The 25,286-nt window shown below is 41.9% G+C and overlaps 5 protein-coding genes, 1 non-coding gene and 1 pseudogene across 21 annotated transcripts; 3 read left to right on the plus strand and 4 right to left on the minus strand.

The window, feature by feature from the left end:
• Positions 1–81: 81 nt before the first annotated feature.
• On the plus strand, positions 82–8,323 carry LOC104738581 (uncharacterized; annotated as a pseudogene).
• A 249-nt stretch (positions 8,324–8,572) lies between these two features.
• On the plus strand, positions 8,573–10,512 carry LOC104737766 (UDP-glucuronate 4-epimerase 3). Its single transcript, XM_010458020.3, has one exon. The coding sequence runs from the start codon at positions 9,022–9,024 to the stop codon at positions 10,306–10,308; it is 1,287 nt and encodes a 428-aa protein (XP_010456322.2). The 5' UTR covers positions 8,573–9,021; the 3' UTR covers positions 10,309–10,512.
• Positions 10,513–10,680: 168 nt separating this feature from the next.
• Positions 10,681–12,195, minus strand: LOC104737768 (small ribosomal subunit protein uS15y). The gene is made up of 5 exons (XM_010458021.3): positions 11,868–12,195; positions 11,704–11,776; positions 11,476–11,614; positions 11,198–11,384; positions 10,681–10,909 (listed from the first exon to the last, which is right to left on the minus strand). Exons 1-5 carry the CDS (start codon positions 11,888–11,890, stop codon positions 10,876–10,878), a joined length of 456 nt encoding a protein of 151 aa, XP_010456323.1. The 5' UTR covers positions 11,891–12,195; the 3' UTR covers positions 10,681–10,875.
• A 180-nt stretch (positions 12,196–12,375) lies between these two features.
• Positions 12,376–15,123, minus strand: LOC104737769 (uncharacterized). Its single transcript, XM_087482049.1, has 10 exons — positions 14,694–15,123; positions 14,438–14,543; positions 14,234–14,294; positions 13,832–14,112; positions 13,501–13,640; positions 13,351–13,425; positions 13,155–13,245; positions 12,788–12,991; positions 12,639–12,683; positions 12,376–12,555 (listed from the first exon to the last, which is right to left on the minus strand). The coding sequence occupies exons 1-10, from the start codon at positions 14,886–14,888 to the stop codon at positions 12,470–12,472; spliced, it is 1,284 nt and encodes a 427-aa protein (XP_087338175.1). The 5' UTR covers positions 14,889–15,123; the 3' UTR covers positions 12,376–12,469.
• Positions 15,124–15,166: 43 nt separating this feature from the next.
• TRNAK-CUU (transfer RNA lysine (anticodon CUU)) lies at positions 15,167–15,239 on the minus strand. Its single transcript has one exon. It is a non-coding gene; the product is annotated as a tRNA-Lys (tRNA).
• A 63-nt stretch (positions 15,240–15,302) lies between these two features.
• Positions 15,303–16,212, minus strand: LOC104737770 (pectinesterase inhibitor 9-like). Its single transcript, XM_010458023.2, has one exon. It carries the CDS (start codon positions 16,117–16,119, stop codon positions 15,487–15,489), a length of 633 nt encoding a protein of 210 aa, XP_010456325.1. The 5' UTR covers positions 16,120–16,212; the 3' UTR covers positions 15,303–15,486.
• Positions 16,213–17,022: 810 nt separating this feature from the next.
• On the plus strand, positions 17,023–24,800 carry LOC104737771 (uncharacterized). 16 transcript variants are annotated; one of them, XM_087482004.1, is made up of 19 exons: positions 17,023–18,039; positions 18,366–18,890; positions 18,978–19,088; positions 19,162–20,922; positions 20,997–21,113; positions 21,260–21,442; positions 21,520–21,582; positions 22,040–22,111; positions 22,203–22,454; positions 22,594–22,713; positions 22,919–22,978; positions 23,085–23,125; positions 23,212–23,289; positions 23,378–23,462; positions 23,558–23,759; positions 23,837–23,972; positions 24,055–24,257; positions 24,364–24,472; positions 24,591–24,800. In XM_087482004.1, the coding sequence occupies exons 2-15, from the start codon at positions 18,411–18,413 to the stop codon at positions 23,681–23,683; spliced, it is 3,549 nt and encodes a 1,182-aa protein (XP_087338130.1). In that variant the 5' UTR covers positions 17,023–18,039; positions 18,366–18,410; the 3' UTR covers positions 23,684–23,759; positions 23,837–23,972; positions 24,055–24,257; positions 24,364–24,472; positions 24,591–24,800. The 16 variants fall into 16 exon arrangements, with proteins under 16 accessions (XP_087338130.1, XP_087338128.1, XP_087338129.1 ...); XM_087482011.1 differs by having other exon boundaries at positions 17,071–18,039; positions 19,166–20,922; positions 23,558–23,702; XM_087482005.1 differs by having other exon boundaries at positions 17,083–18,039; positions 18,366–18,549; positions 18,635–18,890; positions 24,364–24,800.
• Positions 24,801–25,286: the final 486 nt, after the last annotated feature.

Raw genomic sequence — 25,286 nt, forward strand, 5'->3', positions numbered from 1 at the left:
TGCACTTACTCCAGTTCCAATATTGTTCATGTTTATAGCAACTAAATACCACTTTTACATATGATTAGGTCGATCTGAATTATGAAGACCTGCTTCGGAAGTAATATACTTCCATCCATTGATATTTCCCTTATACTTGCGCTTCAAAATTTATTGTTTCTGTTTTGATAACTATTATTGTTCATGAATGCAGGCGCACAAGGGCGGATGGTTTATGTTCTCGGCTCGATGCACTTCTAATTGATCCTGATAGCATTGTAATATAACTTTTCTATTGTTTTTTCCCCGAAAATGTGCATTCGCTTCTTAATTGAATCCAAACGTGTGGTTCCATTTTCAGAAATTGGGAAATGAATGCCTCTATGCCTCGGATTGTGCCACTGCAGAGAGTCAGGGTGAGTTCTCGGAGCTGAGGCAGACAGCTGGTTCTGGTTTTGACAATTGTGACATAAGCTCAGCGCGCTCTCCAACTGAATGGAATCAAAGTAGGATATGTGCAGTTGATGATCTTATTGTTTTGAAAGAAAATGATGAAAAGAGGAAGAAGCAACTTCAAGAATGTGAACAAGTTGGTGAAAGAGTACTCCTTAAGACCTTTGGCATTGATGTTGATGGATATCATAGGTATGTATATTTTGCGGCAAATTTGACCATCTTTGACTTGCTAGTTGACTAGTAAGATATTCTTCTGTATGTTGTCTTTGATTATGTTTGCCTTTTTCGTACTATCTTTCTGATAATTTCCCACACTGGCCAAGTAGGAATTTGTGTGGTTTTAAAATCTTGATGGCATAGCATTCTGTGCAAAATGGTGTATTCTGGTGGATTATGTTTTGTCGTAGCTAGGTTAGTTAGATTTTCAGTGGTCTTATTTTATTAGCTGCTTAACCTTAAGTTATTCTCTAGATTTGCAATCTTGAATGAACTGGTCAGTACTAGAGAATCGATGCGTTATGTTATACCTAGGTGATTTGCAACAGTCAAATACTTTTTTTCTTTTTAAAGTAACTATTAATGGCATTGGTTCATGCATAAAATAGTTCTTTGGTTGAATTGTCTTTTCTAAGCACAGGCAAAAAAGAACGTAACTCATTGTGTGGTTATTGGCATTCAGATATGTTTAGAACTGGTGATTCAGCTCCTTTTACTCATTAACATCTTTGCTGGTCTAGATTTTGTTACTACCAGTGGAGAATATGCCCTTTCATCTTCAAAATTTGACCATTTTGGCCTGCTTTCTGTTACAGGTCTACAAGCTCAGCAACTATGATGCGACCCAAGCTCAGCCCGTTCTCCAACTGAATGGAATCAATGTAGGATCTAATATTCTGGCAGTCAGTATTGATTGAGGGTTTTGGTTGTGGGCTGTGGCCAATCGTTTTCATTTTATCTACTACATATATAATTCCACTCTGATGGGACATAGGGAATACACATACTCTTTCGTTCGGAACATGAATCAAATTCTTATGGGACATAGGGACACATACTCTTTTGTTCGAAAACATCAGATTTGATTCATATTTCAAAGTAAAATAATAAAAGCAAAGTTAGTAAGGCTAAATTAGTGCGATTAGGGAAGAAGATAAAAAATCATACAGTAATTAGGAGTAATTAGTAAAGGGAGAGAGTGAATTAGAGTTGGTTTGACTCTCCCATCTAAAACTCGTTTTGGAGCAAGTGCACCAGCCGATGTGCTGTACAAGAAATTTGGGCTCACAGTTGATGCAGTTGTTGCAGCCGCCAAAGAAGTTTGCTAAACTAAGATCTCTTTTGAACGACATCCATAAAGAGACATAATTCTACGGTTGTGTAGGCGTGCATTTTTCCACTAGTCTCTCTATAAATCAACTGCGTTATGGTTTCTCTTCAATAAATGAAATGGAGATTTGATAATTACTGTATCCAATCTAAACGCAGTGTTGTTATACTATTATTCCTTGATGTTTGATTTGCTTTTGAATCCCATTCCCATGGGTTAATGTGTGGTGGTATTAAGTTATAGAAGTGTGATGAATCCACCGTGAAGAGTTGCACGTGACGATAATCTTGGGCAGCACCTAAACATGTATTTGTGTGCGTCATTTTGTAATACTAGACAAGTAGTACTTAGGCACGAGACCCGAGGAATCAAAACAGAATGAGTTTTTCGAAAAACCGGATCTCACCAACTCCTTCTTACAAATAGAAGTAATAACCGCTAGTCCTTCACATGTCGCTCCCTTTATCTAACGGTCTGTGTAGGAACTCCGACAAGTTTCCCCTCCCCGGTACCTCCTGTTACCTTCTCCTCCACGTCCGTGTTTGACTAGCCGGAAACTTAAACGCTGCTGGAGAAGCCTTCTCCCTCCTCTGGTACGTGTTACTCTACTGTCACTCTTTTAACCTGTTCACCCTGTTAAACCTTTGATACTTTTGAACCCTGCAAACTCTGGTCTTAAACTATACCTATATCACAACCAACCTCATATACTAAGTCCCTTCCAAACCGTCTTGATACCATGGAAAAACGAATCCCTTACCACCTTAAAGGGAAAGAGCTAGCCTCTGGGTTTTCCCCTCCACTGCGAAGAAGAATCTGAGCCCCAGAACTAGATACCTCTGCACTAATCAAAGAAAACTCCCTTACCCTCCTGGGCCGCCTCACTAACCCATCAGTGCAACGACTCTGGTCCTTATTTCCTTTTTTAGCAAACCGGTGGACTCTGAAAGGAAAAGCAGTGGGTTCAGATCTGGGACGAGGCGTCTTTCAGTTCAGATTTGACTATGAAGAAGATATGCAAAAAGTGCTCGACAATAGGCCTTACCATTTTGACCAGTGGATGGTCATTCTGCAGAAATGGGTCTGATAGCTTTCCATCCAAGATCCCGTTCTGGATTGAACTATAGGGTCTACCAAAACATTATTGGCAACCAGCTATGCTACAAACCATAGGGGAAGAACTAGGAGAGATAGAGAACACAGAAATTACCAACTCGACTGCCAAGATCCGCATCCAGGTGGATGGCCTCCAACCCCTATTAAAAGAAACCATCGTCGAATTTGCTGATGGAAGTGAAGTCCTTGTCGTCCTGGACTACAAGAATCTGAAAAACCATTGTTCCCATTGCCAGCGCTTGACTCACGACGTTAAGAACTGCCCAGGCATAGCTATAGAGAAAGAATCCCCTGCAACAAACAAGACAGTCAGTCTATCAGAATCCCAAGGGATTCGCAGAAACTACTACACCCTAGAAAATAATTTCAGACCCCCAAGGGAGGTTTCTGGTCAATCGGTAACAAGGAACTTTCCTCCTGTTGGTCATAATACTCCAAGTTATCGACTACAGCCTGCTGACAGTAAGTCATATGGCTACTCAAGCCAACATGACCGCCCCAGAAAACTTAAAAACCCAAGACGATCTTCGGATAGAGACCATTACCCTCAAAGAAGCTATCAAAGCAGAGACTCATATCGCCACCACCCCTAGTCACGAGAGGAAAGAAGGCCATCAACTAGTAACCTACAACGGCGAGAAAAAGGAGATGCTCTAGCGAGGCTTTCACTAGAGAAATCTGACTCCTCTAGACCACGTCGCCCCCCATTGGAACGAGAAATCGAGGAACCAGATCCCACCACCCCGCCTCCTCATAATCATCTTCCCCGGAATGATGTAACAGGTGGCATATCTTCAAAGGCCCCACTCCTCTCTCCTCCAGTTATCCCTACAAAAGACCAAGTGCCGAATGATTTGAGAGAGGTCACAGTGCAATACATATCTTGTGCGGATCCTACAGAAAGTGCAGCTAGGCGACAACGTGTCATTCAGGGTGAGGCTAGAAACCTAAAAAATGAAACAGCGGATCAGATTATCTCTGCAGCGGCCAGTTTAGGCTCTGATCAAAATCAAGTTTTACCTGGAGATAAGAGACTGCCGGAAATGCTGGATGCTTCCTCTCCTGCCCTTGGAACTCAACACAAAAGAAACACACAAGGATTGAGTCAGAACTCGAGAAGAGGTAGAGGAAGACCCCCACTCTCCAAAAACCTAGCTAAATCTACTGTCAAGCTCACTGGGGCTAAGAGTCAGAAACGTAACCTACTCCAAGGTTCACCAAAGAAACAACCTACCTCAAAGGCATCAAAGAAGCAGGGCGCGGGACCAAGCTTTTCAAGAGTTCCAGTCTCGGGGCAAAGAGACCAAGGACAGAAACAACACGATAGTAACCCAGCTCCTCCAAAGATATCTCTGGTTCCACAAATAAGGAAGGCGAAACTGGATTTTCAGAATCCAGCACCTCCTCTTCCTTAAGAGTGGTGAGCTGGAATTGTTGTGGGTTGGGGAATCCCATAAAAATCCAGCGATTAAAGGAGATCCGTTGAAAGATCTCCCCTGACATTGTGTTCCTTATGGAGACGAAGAACTCCTCGGAAACAGTCCTTAATTCCCTTCAATGGATAGAATATCCATTTCACCATCTGGTGCCTCCATCCACTCCGGCCTCAGGGGGTCTGGCTCTCTTCTGGAAATCAGACATAGAGTTGGAAGTTATATCTGCCAATCAACACTTCATAGATACAAAAATCAAGGCAAAGGGCAGGAGTTTTTTCTCTACCTTCCTATATGGAGAACCAGACCGTACACAAAGACAAACTGTGTGGAACAACCTTCAAGAGATCGCCACATCAAGATCTGGCCCTTGGTTCCTCACGGGAGATTTCAACGATATTATCAGCAACGAGGAAAAAGTGGGAGGACCACCTAGAGCTGAAGGCTCCTTCTCAGATCTAAGACACCTTATGTCCTCTTGTGACCTATATGACCTCAAGCATTGCGGTAACTTCCTCTCGTGGAGAGGAAAAAGAAATAACCATGTTGTTAGATGTTGTTTGGATCGAGCAATGGCTAATAACGATTGGATTATTGAGTACCCATCAGGACGCAGTGAATACCTTCGTTTTGAAGGTTCTGATCATCGACCTCTGGTAACCTCCTTTGACCCTGAAAAGAAAAAAAAGGAAAGGTCTATTTAGATACGATAGACGCTTGAAAGAAAAGCCTGAGTCCTAAAACTAGTAACAGAAGCCTGGAACACAGATCCTGATGCCTCAGTGGATCAACGCTTACAGTACTGCAGAACAGCTATCATCAAATGGAGTAAGCTTCAACTGCAAAACAGCCAAAAGGAGATAAACTCTTTTAGAGAGCAATTGGAAGAGGCTATGGTGGATGATGATTCAACACAAAGCAATATTGACCTGATCAATCAAAACCTACAAAGAGCTTATAAACAGGAGGAGGAATTTTGGAAGCAACGTAGTCGTCAATTGTGGCTCGCTCTTGGAGATAGAAACTCTGGCTATTTTCACGCATCAACAAAAGGTAGACGAGCTTTGAATACCATTTCAGTCATTGAGACACCTACAGGTTCCCCAGCCTACGAAGAAAAAGATATTCTCACAATCATCTCTGCCTACTTCCAAGACATATTCACATCACAAGATGGTGAGAGGAAAGCCGTTGTTGATGAAGCCCTCACCCCATGTGTAACTGCAGAAATGAACGATAAGATGATAGCAATGCCCACTCTGCTGGAAATAAAGTCTGCTTGCTTCTCGATACACCCAGATAAGGCTCCGGGACCTGACAGATTCTCTGCGAGCTTTTTGCAATCAAACTGGGAGACTGTGGCGTCTGAAACCATTGCCGAGGTGCAAAGTTTTTTCATCAATGGGATCCTGCCAGAGAAGATAAACCACACACATATTAGGTTAATCCCGAAGATCACTGTACCTCAAAAGGTCTCAGATTACATACCAATAGCGCTATGTTCTGTGTACTACAAGATTATATCAAAGTTACTTGCTAAGAGGCTCCAACCTATCCTACATGCATGCATATCTCAGAACCAATCTGCCTTTGTGCCACAGAGAGCAATTTCTGATGATGTTCTCATTACTCATGAAGCACTACACTATCTTAAAACCTCTGGAGCGAAAAAAAGATGCTTCATGGCGGTTAAAACTGATATGAGTAAAGACTACGACCGCCTAGAATGGGATTTTATTCAGGCAGCTCTCAAGCGAATGGGGTTTCACCAAACTATGATCCAATGGCTTATGCAATGTGTGTCTACAGTTACTTATTCCTTCCTACTTAATGGACAAGCCAAAGGTTAGTGGTTCCTGAGAGGGGTATTAGACAAGGAGACCCCCTCTCCCCCTATCTATTTATCATTTGCAGTGAAGTTCTATCTGGCTTATGTCATAAAGCACAAATGAAAGGGAACTTACCAGGACTAAGGGTGGCCAAAGGAAGTCCAAGGATCAATCACCTTCTTTTTGCTGATGACACCATGTTCTTCTGTCGGTTCGATCAACAAAGCTGCAGAACCCTGAAAACCATCTTGAAGAAATACGGTGATGCATCAGGCCAAATGATCAATCAAAATAAGTCATCCATCACTTTCTCAAGGAAGACGCCTATTGATATAAGAGAGAGGGTCAAGAGTGATTTGGGGATACAAAAAGAGGGGGGACAGGGTAAATACCTTGGCCTCCCGGAGCTCTTTGGAAGGAAAAAGAAGGATTTGTTCACATCCATTGTGGATCGGATTAAGCAAAGAGCAGCAAGCTGGTCTTCTCGCTTTCTTTCCACAGCTGGAAAATTAACCCTGTTAAAGTCAATCCTGATAGCTATGCCTACGTACACCATGTCTTGTTTCCACCTGCCAAATTCATTAAGTAAAAGAATCCAATCAGCCCTTACCCGATTCTGGTGGGACTCTAACACTGGAAAGAAGAAAATGAGTTGGATTGCGTGGAGAAAGATGACGAGATCTTACAGTGCAGGTGGTTTGGGGTTCCGAGACATCAAAACTTTCAAGAAAGCTCTCCTTGCGAAGCTATGTTGGCGCCTGCTCACCAAACCAACCTCCTTGTTTGCAAAAGTCTTTTTAGGCAAATACTGCAAAGAGTACCCTCTGCTAGAATGCACCACCCCAAACTTTGCGTCCCACGGTTGGCGTAGTATCTGTATGGGATGAGACCTTTTGAAACCCCATCTTGGAAAACTAATTGGATCGGGCACCTCGACACCGGTATGGAGAAATCCCTGGCTATCGGTTACTTCTCCTGTAGCTCCTATGGGACCTCCTACAGAAGCCTCTCAACACCTTAAGGTGGCTGACCTCCTACTACCAAAATCAAAATATTGGAATAAAGAGCTTATCAGAAATATCCTACCGGAATATGAGCAAATGATTCTAAATCTTAACCCAAGTTTTTCGGGAGCACCTGATATTTGGGCTTGGCTCCCCTCGAGTGACGGTACGTATTCTTCAAAATCTGGTTATATTGAGGCCATCAAAAAGGAGGAACCTGAAGAAAGCACTCCCATCAACACGACCCTGGACAATTTTAACTGGCACAAACAAATCTGGTCTCTTAAGTGCTCCCCCAAAACAAAATTACTACTATGGAAGATAATCCAGAATGCATTACCAGTTGGGGAGAACCTTGATTACCGATGTGTTAATGACTCCCTGAAATGCCCACACTGTGAAGCGGAAGAATCAGTTCTGCATATGTTCTATAAGTGTCCTTTTGCTAAGAAAATCTGGGACCTTGCACCGTTCGAGAAACGGTTGATAGTGGAGGAGATCGCAACTGCAAAGTCGGGATTGGAATCGGCAAATGACCTTCGTTGTTTACCACCCTCTGGTGTAGGAAGTGGCCCACTATCTCCCTGGATCTTATGGGTGATCTGGACATCGCGAAATCAACTTATCTTCAACAAAAAGCGGATCTCTGCAGAGGATGCACTGATCACAACTATCATCCGAGCACGCGAGTGGCATGATGCCCAACCCCTCTCTGCAACACTCACCAAGCTACCAATGTCGAATAAAAACCCCCGAATCCCACAGATCCCCCCAAATTATGTTCTTTGTTGTACGAACGCGTCTTGGAAGGAAGACAGATAGACGGGTATTGGATGGATCTGTAAAGATTCTCAGGACCACATCTTATTTAAAGGCTCTGCATCTCTGCCGGTGGTTGCCTCACCACTGATGGCCGAAGCAAAGGCACTTCTCACAGCGATGAGAATTGCAATTGCATCGGGGACCAGAGACATCCTTTTTGCTTCTGACTCGCTAACCCTAGTCAAAGCCCTTAATCCGAAGATCTTCCACAAGGAACTTCACGGGATTGCTCACAATATCCTGTATCTCTCTTTGATGTTTAACCTTTGCTCTTTCTGTTTTATTTCAAGACCTCTCAATAGCCAAGCAGACGTTTTGGCAAAAAGGGCTCTTCCCTTCCCCTGTAGTCACAATTAGTATTTAATGGGAATTATCTTTTGATAAAAAAAAAAGAAAAAAAGACAAATAGTACTTTTTTTTATTAATTTTACAAGGAGCTATACTATATATATAGATGTTTGTTTGTATATGGATGAACCTATATAATTGGATGTAAATTAGTTAAGAACCCTAACCACAAAGATAGAAAAGGGCCAAAAAGACAAATCTACTAGTCCAATATGAATGAATATATACATACACGAATGATCAAAAAGCTTCAATAAATAATAGTAAAATCAAAGTTAATAAGGCTAAATTAGTGGGATTAGGGAAGAAGATAAAACTCATTAGGAATCAGAGATTGGAGTTAGTTAGGTAGTAGTAAAGGGAGAGAGTGAAGTAAAAAATATAGGTAATGGAGATTAATTAGAGAGTTGGTTTGACTCTCCAAATCTAAAACTCGTTTTGACCATCATCTTCTTCTTCTTCTTCTTCTTCGCCTTGTGTGTTACATTCTCGAGAGAGAGAGAAAAAAGAAAAAAAAGAAGAAGAAGAGAAAAGCCAAAAATAGAGAGATAGAGAGAGGCAGAGAAACAAAATCTTGAAATTGTTGATCTTGCCTTCGAAATCGGAGAAGCCTATAAACGCTCTCACCAAACAAACGAATCCATCAGAAGAAAGAAGAAGAAAGAAGAAGATTGTGTTGGATCTGAGAGAGAAGAAGCAATTAAAAAATGAAGCATCTTGATGATATCCCATCGACGCCAGGCAAGTTCAAGCCCTACTTCCACCGTACGCGGTGGCAATCTTCCGTGGCCAAGCTCGCCTTTTGGTCTCTCGTCTTCGTTGGTTTGATCTTCATCTTCTTCTACCGATCTCCCCTTGTTTCCGATGACCCCACTTCTACTTCTCGCCGTTCCCTCCGCACCTACTCCTGGGGTGGCCCCGCTTGGGAGAAACGCGTCCGATCCTCCGCCCGTCTCCGCTCCCGCCGCGGTTTCTCTGTTCTCGTCACCGGCGCCGCCGGTTTCGTCGGTACCCATGTCTCCTCCGCTCTCAAACGCCGCGGTGACGGCGTCCTCGGTCTCGACAACTTCAACGATTACTACGATCCCTCCCTCAAGCGTGCTCGCCAAGCCCTTTTGGAGAGGAGCGGTGTCTTTGTTGTCGAAGGTGACATCAATGATGCTGCTCTCTTGAAGAAGCTCTTCGAAGTCGTCCCCTTTACCCACGTTATGCATCTCGCCGCTCAAGCTGGTGTCAGGTACGCCATGGAAAACCCTAGCTCCTATGTCCACAGTAACATCGCCGGCTTCGTCAATCTCCTCGAGGTTTGCAAATCCGCTAACCCCCAGCCCGCCATTGTCTGGGCCTCCTCTAGCTCTGTCTATGGCTTGAACACTAAGGTCCCCTTCTCCGAGAAAGACCGCACCGATCAGCCTGCTAGTCTCTATGCTGCTACTAAGAAAGCTGGTGAAGAGATTGCTCACACTTACAACCACATCTACGGACTCTCTCTCACTGGCTTGAGGTTTTTCACCGTCTACGGTCCTTGGGGTAGACCTGACATGGCCTATTTCTTCTTCACCAGAGACATCCTCAAAGGCAAACCCATTTCCATCTTTGAGGGTGTCAACCATGGTACCGTCGCTAGGGACTTCACTTACATTGATGACATTGTCAAGGGCTGTCTGGGGGCTTTGGACACTGCCGAGAAGAGCACTGGGACCGGTGGTAAAAAGCGCGGTGCCGCTCAGTTAAGGGTTTTCAACCTCGGCAACACTTCCCCTGTTCCCGTCACTGATCTCGTCACCATTCTCGAGAGACTTCTCAAACTCAAGGCCAAGAGGAACATTATGAAGTTGCCTAGGAACGGGGATGTTCCTTTCACCCATGCTAATATCAGTTCCGCCCAGAGAGAGCTCGGGTACAAACCCACCATCGATCTTCAGACGGGTCTTAAGAAGTTTGCCAGATGGTATTTGGGCTACTACAATGGCGGAAAGAAAGCTGCTAGTTGATCCTTGATTGAGTTTGTAGCTTCTTTTTTTTTATTTATTCTGAGATTCTTGCGATTGTTTCACGTTTTAACACTTGCTCTTTTCTTGGTTCTTTGGCGGCTGGCTTGGCTCATACCCCCCTGTCTTCTCCATATATGTTTTTGTACTCGAAAACGATTTATACTCTCCATAAGAACCATAAATTTGAGATTACATTCTTTGTCACTCTCATTACTTATTACTCTCATTTAGTACTTATTTTGTTCCATATCTCTTTAAACTCAAAAATATATCTTGCTTCTCAGTTCACTTCACTATAATGGTATACTAATGCCTAAAAGGGGATGGTTCCAATGATCATGTGATTCTCTTTCAAAAGTAAGGAGCATAAGATGGCAAATGTAACTTCATGACCATATGATTTTCTTAAAGTAACGAGAGCTTAAGATTCAAAAAAAGAAGAAGAGGCAAACACAGATCAAATCTTGACACATGAAGACTAAAGTCCAGAATTCATCAAAAACAAAAGGGAAGCAACAGACTTGTAGAATCTTCCTCCTCTCAAAAGCTGAACCTACTCCAGCTTAATTAAGCAACAAGGGTGCTAGCGGTTGTGGATTCGCTGCAGGTGGAGAGCGAAAGTCAGTGCAAAGCATTGATAACACAGGTTATGACATGCAAAAGGGTCAAGAGGACAATGTTGGCAAAGTGCATTAGGAAATGCTAGTAGTCCTGATAGTAGTTCATAACCCGTTGAAAACAAACTACAACTACCTATGCAGAGACTAAATCCACATTCTTTTTTTTTTTTTTTGTTGTTGACAAAACTAGTGAGTTATGAGTGGTAAGAGAGATCCTAAAGGTATTGAAAGCAAGATGTAAATTAAGAGATAATGGATGAGGTACTCACTACTTCCAGACGGGAGGAAGCTTCTTGGTCTTCTTGTAATAGCGAGCGAGGCGGTGAATCCTGCTCTCAACCAAGATGAGCCTAAACTTGGAATCCTTGTCCTTCCTGTTTCTCTCGAGATGCTTACGGATGGCAACAGCCTTCTTAATAAGGTGGTACAGATCCTCAGGGATCTCCGGAGCAAGGCCTTGGAAGCAAAATTATGACTTTGATTTCGTAAGACAAAAAAGAAAAAAAGTGGAAGAAAAAGTTTGCAAACTAGGAAACTGCAAACAAACCATGGGCTTTGAGGATCCTGAGAATCTTGCTTCCAGTAACACTCTTGACCTGAGGAATACCGTGAGAGTCACGGAGAATGACACCAATCTGCGAAGGGGTCAGTCCCTTTTTGGCAAATCTGCAGATTGATTCATCAACCTGTAAAAATGGTAATAATATATGTAAGGCAGGATTCAATCATTCAACCAAACCAAGCAATTGAAAGCAGAGATGATATAATAACTTACATCCTGAGAGGTAGTCTTGAGCCAGCTCGGAGATGATCTCTTGTACGGCAACGCAGACGCCGAAATACCCTTTCTACAAAAAACGATACGGACATGTTAGATTTGCGCAATTGACAGCACCTCTGAGAACAACATGACGAAGATAAAGAGGAAGAAGAACAAACCCTCTACTGTGCATACGACCCATAGTGACAGATTCTCAGAAACTTTCTCCTACGGATGCTGTGAGACTGACTGACTGACTGCTGAATATGATGACAAACAGAAACCCTAATTTCTCTGGCTTAGAGAGAGAGAGAAAGAGCCTCCTCCTCTAGGCGTTAGGGTTTATTATTATTATTCGTGGGCCTTACTTTCTTCTGGCCCAGTTTCGTTCATCAGAGTCAGTCCAATACCACAAACATCAATTTTTCACGCTCGGTTGTCGCATGATTCATTCAAATCCATTTCTAGTTATCCTCCTCTCTGCGGGGGAACCTCTTTTTCATCTCCATCACATTTCTTGATGTTGTGTGCTTTTTTAAAATTGCTCATTATGGAAAAAGATGAAAACTCTCTTCTCAAATTACAAAGCCATTCCTACTCGTTTTCTTCTCTTTTTTTTTCTTTTTTTTTTTTTTGAAATAGATGATCGGAATTATAACAAAATTCAAAAGTTGAAAGACACTTGAGGACTCCAAACAAAAACCTTTTAAGAGTTTTCTCGCAAGTTTTATACGCCGTTTAACTATTCCTCATGTGATTAAGGGACTATGTGTATGCAACTTTACAAAGATTGCGACTTTGGTGCTTCCCACAGCTTCACTTTTTTGTCATCGCCTGATGTCGCTAATACCATGGCCTTTCTCTCCCCTGAACCAACACAACACCACCAAATTATTCAGACCACAACCCAACTATACGGAAAATATACAAACATATAGACAGAGACATACCAACTGTGATAGCCTTGGGTGCCCAAGATATGCATGTGATTTCCCCTACACATACAACCGACAGCGTTTAACTTTAGTACTTGCTTGATTTTTGAAGTATAAGGTTTTTTAATAGGTGGTAAAAGTGAAGAAATTAGATAGCATATCACCTTCGTGGGCTTTCTCAGCTGTGTCCAAGACATTCCCAGTTTCGGCACATAACCACTGCAATGTGGAACCATGGGTTGCTGCCAATATCTTTCCCTCCGGGCATAAGCTGAGACGATCATAGTGCAATGGATTGCCTCCTGAGTCGCAGAGTGGAATCGGGAACACCTTCAAAGTCTTTGGATCCTCATCAAGATGATAGCGGACTTCAACCAAAATTACACAATGCCTTTCAGGTTACTTGTTCGATAAATCAAAATCATCCCGTCTATCATAAATTCCAAAACATATCCCCTAATGATACCAGGGATCTGCTTTGCATTTGGCAACTATCAAAATGATGCACACATTAAAAACAATTCTACTAACCATTGATGTTCCAGACTCTTATTGAACCATCTTTTGAAGCGGTGATGATTTTCTCCGAGTTTGGGGAAAAGCATAACCAAGTCACTGCACTCTGGATACCGTAGCATAGGTTTAAACATGAAAAGATGGCAAGAAAAATGTGAGAAAGAGCCCACACCGTGGATATGGATTGCATGCTATAGGTAGTGAATGATACCTTGTGGCCTTTAAGTTGCATAACTCTTGAAACCTCCTTTACAGAACCATCTTTCTGATAAACAATTTCCCACACCTACAAAGCACTTACTAAGTCATGAGATATGGTCACACATACACTCATAATGGTTTGAATTTATTTTAAAATTACCTTCACATCTGCAGTAAACGCTGCAGCTGCCAAAAAACGTCCATTTGGCGATACTGCTGCCATGTGGTTCTTCAACTGGTTTGTATCTACATGTCCCAAATTCCTCCCAGTTTTCCCATGCCAAAGTATGATATCAGTTCCTGATGAAGAACAAGGATTAAGGAATAGACAACAATTTGTTTACCAGAGGAGTACATTTGTAACAGGAATACAGAAAATTTATGTTACACATTTGGGTAGTCATAACGGTTCCAAAAGCAATTTTATAGTAACGAGATATAGATAGGCAACAGGCAACTAGAATTGTATGATGGCCATGGAAAATTCATACCTTCGGAACAAGTGGCAATGACAGCACTTCCATCAGCAGTACCGTAAGTTGCAGTTGCTCCAGAGATGGTAAGGACTGCTCTCTGGTCATGAATATGATGGTGGTCCCATTTGATCCCAGGAAGAGGAAGCTTCCCTTGCTGATCCTTTTGCTTTTCTTCACCGTACATGTACAAAGATGAACCAGACATAGTATGACAAGCCACAACAATAGATGAGGCATCATCAGCAAATGCCACAGCAGTTGGATGCCCTCCCGCAGGAAGATTTATCCTTAGAAATCTGGAGATAGAAACCAAAAGAAAAAAAAAAAATGAGTTAGGTAATGAGAGTGGGCTTGGAAAGTGTAAACTCACACCCGCTTAACATGGTCTATTGAAAAAATATATATAGGAAGGAATACTTGAAGCTTTTGCTAGAGGCATCATCTAGCTTGAACACCCTGATCACTCCATCAGCGCAAGCTATCCACAGAAACAGGAACAAATGTGATGAGAATGTAAAACAACAGAAAAATAAAATGGCTGGCTAACTAAATCAAGAAAATGTTAAACTAAGAATGCTATTTATAAATAATCACGGTGATTGTACGGAACGGATGAGAAACCTGTGGCCAAGCTCCTTGCATCGGAAGAGAAACAGAGTCCAGTAACAGCATCACCATGGCCTTTCAACGTGTTCAAGTCTAAAGGATGATGCCGTTTGTTCTGAGTCTGCATTTCGAAAAACCATTTTAGAAAACGCAACACCAAGGAAGCAGAAGCTTTTAATAATACTCATAACAATGCCCCTGGGCGTTTAAGTCAACTCATCCGAATCACCTAAACTCGGATTCGCAAATCTCTCTCAGTTGAAAAACCTACCTTGTCGGAGGCGTGAGTTTTGGGATGATTCTTCTTGGGAACAGGATGAATCGATTTGGTATCCCGGATCGGATCCGCTTTGGCCATGGATTGCACCTCCGATGTCCGCTTCCGGAAGTACCTACCGAAGAAGAGCACGGCGATCAACGCACCCAGGACAACAGATGCAATCCCCACAACAAGGACCGACTCCATCTTTCGAATTTCTGAAAACTCTAATCAAATCGGATCAACCAACCTAACGATGGTGATGAAGATTGGAGCACCCACCGAGCCCGTTAATGGCGGTGTTTTCTACTTCCTCCTTCCTAAACTAAGCTAATCGAATGATCCACATATCAGTAATCGGGTCGGGTTTATATGTTCAACAAAAAAAAAAAAGACATTGATAGATCGATAACTTAACGGACCCATTAATCAAAAGCTCATTAAAATATTCAGCTCTTTTTACGTTAAAAATAGGAAAAAACTATCGCCCACCGTGGGGCTCGAACCCACGACCACAAGGTTAAGAGCCTTGCGCTCTACCAACTGAGCTAGACGGGCTTATGGTTATCATGTCGATAATATTGATTTAGATGCGTTTTGTTGCTCGAGTCTTACAATAAATAAGTACAACTTTCCTTGGTAATTGAATCACTTATAACTGTCACATATGAACTTTCAGATTTACACAACTGGTTAAAAACTTACACACACATGTATATAAATTAAACAACAGACCAGATCAAAAGAAGTAACAAAAGAGGAGATTTAGGCAAGATCTGGTCCAAACGTACACACACACAATTGCTCAGGGGCGTCTGGCTCTGTACCTAGCAGCAGCGTAGTGCTCGATGAAGGCAAGGGCATTACTTGTGGTTTCCTCCACATTCTTAACTTTCCCTTTTATCGTAGCCTTAAGTTTGCTCATCCTACGTCCTGGAAACTGACTCACGCAAGTCTCGGCGTCTGTGAGAGCTGTGCTTGTCCACGTCTGCAGGTTGTTTATATGCCAGTCTAGATCTCCTTGGCTCTTCCCTCCTGATCTCCTGCTGACTCTGTCTAGCTCCCCTATGGCTAGGCTCAGCTGGTTCACGCTGTCTCTGATTTGTGTCAAGCAGTCGTGTACCAACGCGTAGTATTGAGGCCTCAACGTCGTCTCCAGGTTCTTAACCTCTTTTAACAAGAACGCCTTTGTATACTTGGCTCGGAAGAGGCTGGCTTTAAGCGCGAATCTAGCAAGGTCCCGTGGATTTTGCATCGCCCGTGAACGTACGTAACGAGACATCGACCGGACGCACAGGTTCGGGTATAAGGTTGTCCGGCACCATGAATCTACGTAGGCCTTGGCGTCGTAGTTTTTTGATGATGTGGCTGTTGCCGAGAAGATGATGAGAGGGAGCATGGAGAGTAATGCGAGGATCACTTTGTTGTTAGCCGCCATGGCGATCGAATTAGGGAATTAACTGAGAGAATTATTTTTAATTCTATATATGTTTGTGTCGTCGATGGTATAATAATTTCTTGTCTCTCTGTGTGTGTGTGTGTGTGTTTATATATACGCATCATTTTGCATGGCACGTGAATAGATGTGAATGAGCTGGATTTAAGATCACTTGACTTGGATTTGTTTTCGTTTAGTTTGTTAGTTTAATTGATTAGCTAGCTAGAGTTTGAAGGAAGGTTATAAGAAGGCCGGTAAGCAAGTACTACTATATACTAATTTAATTATAAGTGTATTCCTATAAAATCAATTTTGAACGTGACTAAATATTTGTTATATCTACCTAAGGCAGTTGACCAGATAAATTAAAGTATATCTTAGCTCTCAGATGAAAACCATTCTTTTTCATATATGGAACAGGATCTACGTTATGAAACATAATCTATATAGAATGGTTATACACACACGCGTAGTGGAGAGGGTTCAACTGTTGACCCATAGAGTGCGGCGGAGAAGATGTAAAGGGAGAAGCTTGTGGCCAACAAGATCCTTTTTTAAAGCTCTTTCCTTCCTTGACTCCTTTAAGCAAAGCCGCACGCACTTTTATTCCCTCCGACCACACATTTAAACTCGGTGCGTGTCTTCTCGGTTCTCAGGAGACATTTTATAATTAAACCGGGTTCATTTACTGCAAGAAAGAAGATGATGGCATGCCTCTATCTATAGCCGTCCAACTGATGTAGCTAGTTGCAATTTTAGCTGAGATCACATATGTTTTGTATTGTTTTTACACATGGTAAAATAGTCGCTGGCTGTTGTTGGTACCTTAAATAAAAAAAAAACACAAAAGGGCCTATTTGTTGATGCACAGAAAAGAACATCGAGGATTTACAATGGACCCAGGCCCATGCCCATTTTGAATAAACTTAATATGGTTAGTCAGCAAGAGACACGGTTTCAATTGCGGACCGGTTGGGTTAAGTAATTTAGCCGTTCCGTTCGTTGGTTCCGCAACTTGAGAGCCTTTCTTCGTCTTCTTCTTCTTCCTTGGGAGTTGTTCGACGAGACAGAGCGAGAGAGAGACTATGGAAAATGGTCATCTCCCTTCCAAATTATCATCCATGGCTCAGAATCAAATTATCGATTCCCTCACGTCTCACATCGCTCTCTACCACTCCCATTCATCTTCCATGCCTAATACTAGCCCCAATCCTAGGTCGGCGATCCTCCGGTGGTTCTCCTCTCTCAGCGTCCACCAGCGCCTCTCTCACCTCACCTTCGTCGACCCCAAGTTCGTCCAAATCCTCCTCCAGATGCTCGGTCATATCCGCACTAAAGGCCCTGGCTCTTTCATCATCCTCCCAGACCTCCCTTCCTCCTCCGATCTCCCCAGTCTCTGCTTTAAAAAATCTCGTGGCTTAATCTCCAGGGTTGCTGAGTCCAACGAGTCCGAGCGTTTCATTTTCGACTCCACTCGCCTCTTTGCTTCGAGAGAAGGGGAAAGGGCTCAAGATTGCTATTGCTCCGTCAGTTCCCTCGATTCGGTCGTCATGGCCGAGGGCTTTCTCACCGACGTGGATCGTTTCGTGGAGGCTATGGATGTCTTGTCGAATGGAGCCTTTCTGAGAGGGGAAGAGAGTGATCTGGGTTCCAATTGGGTCGAATTGGATTGGCTCAAAGCTAAAGGGTACTATACCATGGAAGCCTTCCTCGCAAATAGGTTAGAGGTTAGCTTGGTTGAACACCCATAGTGGCGGCAAGAAACGAGGAATCAAATTGAAAGAGAAATTGAGTGCTGCTGCTGCTGCTGCCAATGCGTTCTGGAGGAAGAAGGCCTCTGTTGATTGGTGGGAGAATCTCGATGCCGCCACGCACACTAAATTCTGGACTTGTTTGTTCGCCAAGTCGACAAAATCTGTGGTATGTGCACAAGGAACTTATATCTATAACTCTACCAAAGGATATACTCTGGCTATATGCTAGCTATATCAATGCTACATGATTCAGTACTATAACAATTCTAGCTATATCTTGGACTATGGATTAGGAATTGTGGACGCTTACTTCTTGTCTTCCAGTATCTAGTTTGTCTATACTTCCTTCTTGGTTAAGGTTGCTTTTGTTTTAGTGTGAACTTGCATTCTGGAAGTCTCTGTCATCCGCTCTCCGCTCTGTGCCCGGCCACTATGTTCCGATACATGCCTTCTAATTTTATCTTAACTTTTTTTCTTGTTACTCGAACTCAGATATATGAGATTCTTAAAGAAGCAAATCAAGCACCGGAGGGAGAAATGTGGCTCTTCAATTTTGGTGGGGGCTCTGCAACTGCAAGGGTTGGGCGTACAGAAACTTTAGCAGTTTCATTCTGTGACATGGTTTTGGAATCAAACTCGGTGTCAAGGAAACCTATTACCGTGGCCAGTAATTTAAGTGCCTTATACCTTCTTCAAGAATTTGCTTCTCTGCTCATCTTATGCCAAAATGGCTTATATCCAGTACAAACTCTATTTTTCAGCTCATTGAGTTCTATCACAACCTTAGTTGATTGCATCTTAAGAAAACTACGGGGTTTTCTTATGGTAATCTCTATTGATTCCGTTAAAGTTGAACTTCTTGAAGACAACACCCAGAAGTGTTCTCCAAGCTCATCATCCAATCAGAGGTTGGGTTCGACCAGCCGTAAACACAAAGGAAAGACCAGGAACATGAAAAAGCCAACCCCGGAGGCTAAATCTGAAAAACACGTGAATTTTTCCACGAAAAGCGGAAAGGTACATTGTTTATATTCCGTACACAGATTATTTAGTTTTATTAATATTTGTGTGGCAACTTGGATTGATCTTTGAAGTTATCTCCAGAAAGATCAAGCTAAACTGGAACTTAACAAAAATAGAGAAGCGTTAGAATGCAAGAAGGTTCCTACACCATCAACGATGATCAATAGTTCTGAGACCGCTGCAGAGACTATGGTGAATTATTTTCTTTCCTCATATTTTGGCTGAATAGAACTCAGATTGTTTGGAAACTGATAATATTTATCAGGAAGTTGTCCCAGGGTTGGTTGCTAGGAAAGGACGAACTAAAAAGAAAAGGAAAGAAAAGAACAAGAATAATAAGTGTACAAGTTTGGAAAACACCGGGGAAGTGAACAAGTCCATAGTGAATAGTTCAGCTATCGAAAAAGCTCCTGAATGTGATTCAAGTGGTTCTTCTGTCAATCCGCTTCCTAAGGAAAATACCGATGCTCAGATTATTCGAGAGCATGGTTCATCTAGCTGTGAAAGGAATAGCTCAGGTACTTCTACATCTGTTAACAGTGCAGTTAAATGTGAGTATTCTGGAGAGGAAGGATTGCACGACAAAGCTGAAACGCATGTGATTTCATCCGATTCGACTTCTGCCGATCCTGCCGGTGATCCACGCTGTAAGAACATGAACTCTCAAAAATCTCGCTGTTCAGGTGTACGTAATGAAAAATTGACAATGCCTATTGGACGATCCGGAACTTTGGAGGAAGGGGAATCCCATCAGATTCACCATCAGAGAAGAGAAGCTGGTTACGGTATTGCCGCCAGCAGTTCAGAATTTGTTTCTTATGAGTGGCATGCTGTAGCTCCCATGTACTTTTCACATGTTAATTCTCACCTTCCAACTGCCACTGATAGACTGCATCTTGATGTTGGTCACAGTTTGCATGCATACGTACGCCAACCTTTTGTGTCCACTGTGCACCATGCTAGAAATCCTTCCATCGAAGGTTCTCACAAACAAGTTCTTTCTCGACCCATGCCCATGAGTCTAGATTGGCCTCCCATGGTTCATAGCAAGTGTGGCTTGACAACAGCATTCGCTTGCAATTATGATTCTGGAATTCTGGTGGACATTCCTGAACAGAAAAATAAGCCCGAGCTAGGGAATGAATGCGAGAATAAGTGGATGTTAGAGGAAGATTTTGAGATGCATACTGTTTCTGGAGTAGATTATAATCAATATTTCGGTGGTGGAGTGATGTATTGGAATCCTTCCGATCATCTGGGGACTGGCTTTTCTCGCCCTCCGTCTCTTAGTTCTGATGATAGCTCTTGGGCTTGGCATGAAGCTGAAATGAAGAGGTCTGTCGATGACATGGTTGCATTTTCGTCTTCTTACAGTGCGAATGGACTAGATTCTCCTACTGCAGCTTCGTTCTGTTCCCCTTTTCACCCTTTGGGCCCGGCAAATCAGCCTCTCGGTTATGTTGTGCCAGGTAATGAACTATCTACCAAAATACTGCAAGCTCCGCCAACAACAAGTGAGGCTGCAGGTGAAGAGGAAGTTTCCGGAACTTTGGGTAGTTTATCAGCGGATGTTGAAGGAAATTCAGGAGACTCACTTCCGTATCCGATTTTGCGCCCTATAATCATCCCAAATATGTCAAAATCTGAATACAAACGTAGCTATGATACTAAAAGCCCAAATGTTCCACCTACAAGACGCGAGCATCCTCGTATAAAGCGGCCACCATCACCTGTGGTACTATGTGTTCCACGTGCTCCTCGACCACCACCACCTTCTCCTGTGAGCAATTCCAGAGCACGGCGAGGTTTTCCAACTGTGAGGTCTGGAAGTTCAAGCCCAAGACACTGGGGTATGAGAGGCTGGTTTCATGACGGTGTAAACTGGGAAGAACCTTGTGGAGCAGAGGTTGTTCTGCCCTGGAGAAACAAAAGTCTTGCAGTCAGGCCGATCATTCAACCTCTACCTGGGGCCCTCCTGCAAGATCACTTAATTGCAATGTCGCAACTAGGCCGAGACCAAGAGCATGTAAGCAACATCTTTGACGTCTATGTAAGCTAAACTCTGTCTAAGTTGCGTTTGTTTATAATGCTATTTTACAGCCTGACGTGGCCTTCCCTCTGCAACCACCCGAGTTATTGAACTGTCCAACACAAGGGGAATCTTTATCATTGATCCACGGTCTTCTTAATGATGAGATAGATTTTTTCTGCAAGCAGGTAATCACAATACTTCATTTATTTTTCCATATGCTTTACTAACGGCCTTTAGTTTGCAGGATCTTTATGAGCGTCTTTGAAGTGTATATTAAATTTTCTTGGGATGGTGTTTTTTCTAATCATTTCAATTATATACTGCTCGTAAGGTTGCTGCAGAGAATATGGCCCGCAAACCTTATATCAATTGGGCAATCAAGCGGGTTACACGATCTCTCCAAGTTCTGTGGCCCAGGTCTAGGACGAACATATTTGGTTCATCTGCAACTGGTTTGTCCCTCCCTTCTAGTGATGTGGACCTTGTGGTTTGTCTTCCTCCAGTGAGAAATTTGGTGAGCAATCCCAAAATAATTCCTATGTGTGCATTACTTTTTGAACTGGAAGATCTGATACATAATACCCGCCTTAGGAACCTATCAAAGAGGCAGGAATTTTGGAGGGTCGCAATGGTATAAAGGAGACTTGCCTTCAGGTATGATTAGTGCCGAAGTCATGTTGTAACTGTTGGATTTTTTTTTTGCTTGGTATATCGTGTTCTTCAAATTTATGTTTCTCTACTCTTAAGAGGCGTGGCAGTATACAATCAAGATTATATTCTCAACTTTTACATTTCCTTTTTTTTTTAAATGATGAGATACGTCTAATATATTTTTGTGTTAGGCGCTAGTCTAATTATTTTCGTATATGGTCCTATCTTTCTTAATATGCTGGTTGCTCAGGTGGTGCTGCATTTAAGGAACGAGAATTGCTTTAGTATTGTGGAAGCGTTGTAGTATACTAGATTTGTAAATTATGCTTGAGCCTGCACTCTACTCTACATGTTTTTTCTTTCCTAGAAACTGTGTTTGTAAATAAGAGTCCTATATCTGACAGTTAACTGGTTGGATATTTTAATTGAATCCACTTTGCTACCATGTTTTGCTATTCAGCATGCAGCCAGGTATCTCGCCAATCAAGAGTGGGTAAAAACTGACTCCCTGAAGACAGTTGAAAACACAGCTGTAATGCCTCATTTATTAATGATCCACAATTGCTTGTTTCTGATTTTCGTTAATATAATCTATTTATGTTTTATTAATATGCTTTCTGCAGATACCAATTATCATGCTTGTTGTGGAAGTCCCTTGTGATCTGGTATGCAGTATACAGTCACCAAAAGATGGCCCCGACTGTATCGCTGCTGACCAGGACAGCAGTGGTAACACTGAAATGGTTGGATTTGAAGACTCTGCAGCAGCAAACTCTTTGCCAACAAACACTGGAATCTTGGCAAATGCAAAATCTGTCCGTCTTGACATCAGTTTTAAAACTCCATCCCATACGGGTCTGCAAACCACTCAGCTGGTACTTATTTTAATTCTGTTTCTCATTAGCCAGATATAGATTTTTTTTTTTATTACATTATACTCTCTTCATGTGAATGTGTCTCTGTAACGCTCTTTTTCCTTCTTTTGGCTGTTTCCTGATATGTTCTTTTCCGCAGGTCAAAGATCTGACTGAGCAATTTCCAGCTGCCACACCACTTGCTCTGGTGTATAAGCAGTTTTTGGCTGATCGTACCCTGGATCAGTCATACTCTGGTGGATTAAGCTCTTATTGCCTGGTGAGGCGTATTCTTTTACTTAAGTAATATGCTCTTTTCTTTAAGTTTTTAGGTGGTCCGTCTCTGTATACTTAATGAGGGGCCTGGTAATTGATGCTTGTCTAGACGTTCTTGGACAGAAAAATCCAGTCACATTTTTATTAATCTTTCCACTGGAACATGTTCCAAAATTTGTTTGTAATTTTTAAGACTCTAATTATTGCAGGTCTTACTGATTACACGTTTTCTTCAACATGAGCATCATCTGGGGCGCTCTATCAACCAAGTACATAGTTTTATTGTTTACCTATCTGTGACACAACAGCTATCTTGTTTGGGTTTCCTTGTTATATTCTTTCAATTCTTACTGATTGAAAAGAAGTATTTTGCAGAACTTTGGGGGGCTTCTAATGGATTTTCTTTACTTTTTTGGGTCAGTCAATATGGTTACTACATCTCTTTATAATTTTGTTAATTACAGTGACGATAATCGGTAATGTAGGCTTGCTTGTTCTGCAGTAATGTGTTTGATCCTCGCCAGATGCGTGTTTCAGTGCAAGGAAGTGGTATCTATAGGAATCGGGAGAGGGGTTATAGGTAAAGATGGCAGCTCTGTCAAACAACAAGTGTTACAAGTGAAATACTACTAACTTTATACGTTATGTTTTTGGTTCTCTGCTTGTAGTATTGATCCGATACACATTGACGATCCTCTTTTCCCAACAAATAATGTAGGGAGAAATTGCTTCCGTATACACCAATGTATAAAGGTAAGTTGGATCTTATATGCAACTATCAATGCTTTTATCTAAAACATACGACGATGAAGAAGGTTTACAATAGTAAAGATGATTTGTTCTTGTAGGCATTTTCTGAAGCTTACTCTGTTCTCGAAAATGAGCTCACATGCATAACTAGTTCTAATGATTCGTGTGGGAAACAGCTACACAACTTGCTTCCGAAAATCATCCCAAGTATCATTTCATCATAGAGATCGAGATGTCTATCCTGTACGTGTTGCTTCACAGAACTATCTTGTCGCATATTTAGTATGCAGAGTTGGATAGGTAGATTGCAACTCTGATTTTGCCTTTAGAAGCTCCCTTTTTACACCATTGACCTAATTTTCCTGTGCAAAATGAAGGTGGAGTTGTGATAACTCTGTACGTTACAAGCTGCTGATAATAATGATGATGTTTGCAATTCCCGGGAAGAATTCAAATTGAAATCATGAAGATAGGCTTCCGCAATACTAGAGTTGCTTATAATTGCATCCCATGGTATTTGCAGATACTCCTGTGAAACGCGCTTAATGTATTGCACGTAGTTTGGTTACTGAACATGCTTGGTTGGTTGTTTTAGAGCAAGTAAGAACAATGCTATCTAGGTGAGCTGCTGGAAGAGAAAGAGCAGAGGCATATCAAGTGACAAGACTAGGGACATTAAAGAGGTGTGTTAATCAGCGGCGACACGCCTGGCTGATTTGAAAGACAACTGCAGAAGTGTAAACTAATGTTGAAGACGCATTGTTTTGTAGGCATGGATGGGTCAGCAGTGATATCGAGGTATAATGTACAATTATTAATTAACTTTTTTTTTTGAAGTTTCAGAAAACTTAAAAATGATCTTTGTTAAGTTAATAAATTGTTTAATAGTATCATTGATATGCAGGGATGATTTGGCGTAAGTGGGAAGGAGTAGTAAGCAGTAGAGGAAGAGGAAGGCAAACGACTGAGAGAGTCTTTCTACATTTCATTCCCACGTCTTCTACATTGAACAGGTGACTTTAAAATTGGGCCTTTTGCGCCGGCGGCGATGCTGACTAAAATTGCTGTTACAACTACTTATTTAGAGAAGATGATTATGAATAATGATGGATGGTATTGGTGTGTGATTAGGATCTCTCTATCTCTCTCATGTTGTGTGCGTTGCAGAGGTGTGAATGGAATTGCATTTAACCAACATTTGACTTTACTTTCCTGCGACTCGTATTCCGAAACACACACACACATGTGTCAAATCACATATCTCAACTTTCGATTCTTTTTCCTTTTAGCATTATATATATACTCTGCATCTATTATATACAGTTGTACTCGTTATCAAAATTGGTCTCTAGATTTATTTAATACCACCAGATAATCGGATATCATCGGTTTAAATGTTATCCAAAAGTTGGTTTATTATATATGTTATTAAACCCAAAAAATTACTCAAATGTTTAGTGCTCTGGATGTAATTACAATTAATCCATTAAGTTTAGTTTTTTGATTTTGAGAAAAAAAAATAAAAAAAAAATACACATCAGCAAATTAAAATACACATTCGATATGATTTAACACATCACTAAACAGTTTTTTTTAGATCGACAGTTGCTTTTTCTTGTTTATATCAAAAAGAGGGAAAGTGAATAGTTTTCACTGTTCACAAACCGCGAAATTAAAAAAAAAAACTCTCTCTCGTCGTCTCTTGTCGCCGGCGATACTCGCTCTCTGTCCACTCTCTTGCCGTCAATCTCTCGCCGTCATATCACGCCGTCTTTGCTCGCTTCCTTTTTTCTCTTCGTCGTCGCACTCTCTCTCTTCGTCGTCGCA

This window comes from Camelina sativa, chromosome 13 (genome assembly GCF_030686135.1).
Source record: "Camelina sativa cultivar CO46 ecotype springtype chromosome 13, ASM3068613v1".
NCBI classification, from domain to species: domain Eukaryota; kingdom Viridiplantae; phylum Streptophyta; class Magnoliopsida; order Brassicales; family Brassicaceae; genus Camelina; species Camelina sativa.

Coding starts and splice junctions, on each gene's coding strand:
- LOC104737766 (XM_010458020.3), top strand. CDS start 9,022: ATGAAGCATCTTGATGATATCCCATCGACGCCAGGCAAGTTCAAGCCC.
- LOC104737768 (XM_010458021.3), bottom strand. CDS start 11,890: ATGGGTCGTATGCACAGTAGAGG. Junction 11,777..11,867: donor GGTCGTATGCACAGTAGAGG/GTTTGTTCTTCT, acceptor CGTTTTTTGTAG/AAAGGGTATTTCGGCGTCTG. Junction 11,615..11,703: donor TCAAGACTACCTCTCAGGAT/GTAAGTTATTAT, acceptor CCATTTTTACAG/GTTGATGAATCAATCTGCAG.
- LOC104737769 (XM_087482049.1), bottom strand. CDS start 14,888: ATGGAGTCGGTCCTTGTTGTGGGGATTGCATCTGTTGTCCTGGGTGCG. Junction 14,295..14,437: donor TGCAAGGAGCTTGGCCACAG/GTTTCTCATCCG, acceptor TTCTGTGGATAG/CTTGCGCTGATGGAGTGATC. Junction 14,113..14,233: donor GCCTCTAGCAAAAGCTTCAA/GTATTCCTTCCT, acceptor TTCTATCTCCAG/ATTTCTAAGGATAAATCTTC.
- LOC104737770 (XM_010458023.2), bottom strand. CDS start 16,119: ATGGCGGCTAACAACAAAGTGATCCTCGCATTACTCTCCATGCTCCCT.
- LOC104737771 (XM_087482002.1), top strand. CDS start 18,411: ATGTGGCTCTTCAATTTTGGTGGGGGCTCTGCAACTGCAAGGGTTGGG. Junction 21,443..21,519: donor TTCCTCCAGTGAGAAATTTG/GTGAGCAATCCC, acceptor TACCCGCCTTAG/GAACCTATCAAAGAGGCAGG. Junction 22,112..22,202: donor AGACAGTTGAAAACACAGCT/GTAATGCCTCAT, acceptor TGCTTTCTGCAG/ATACCAATTATCATGCTTGT.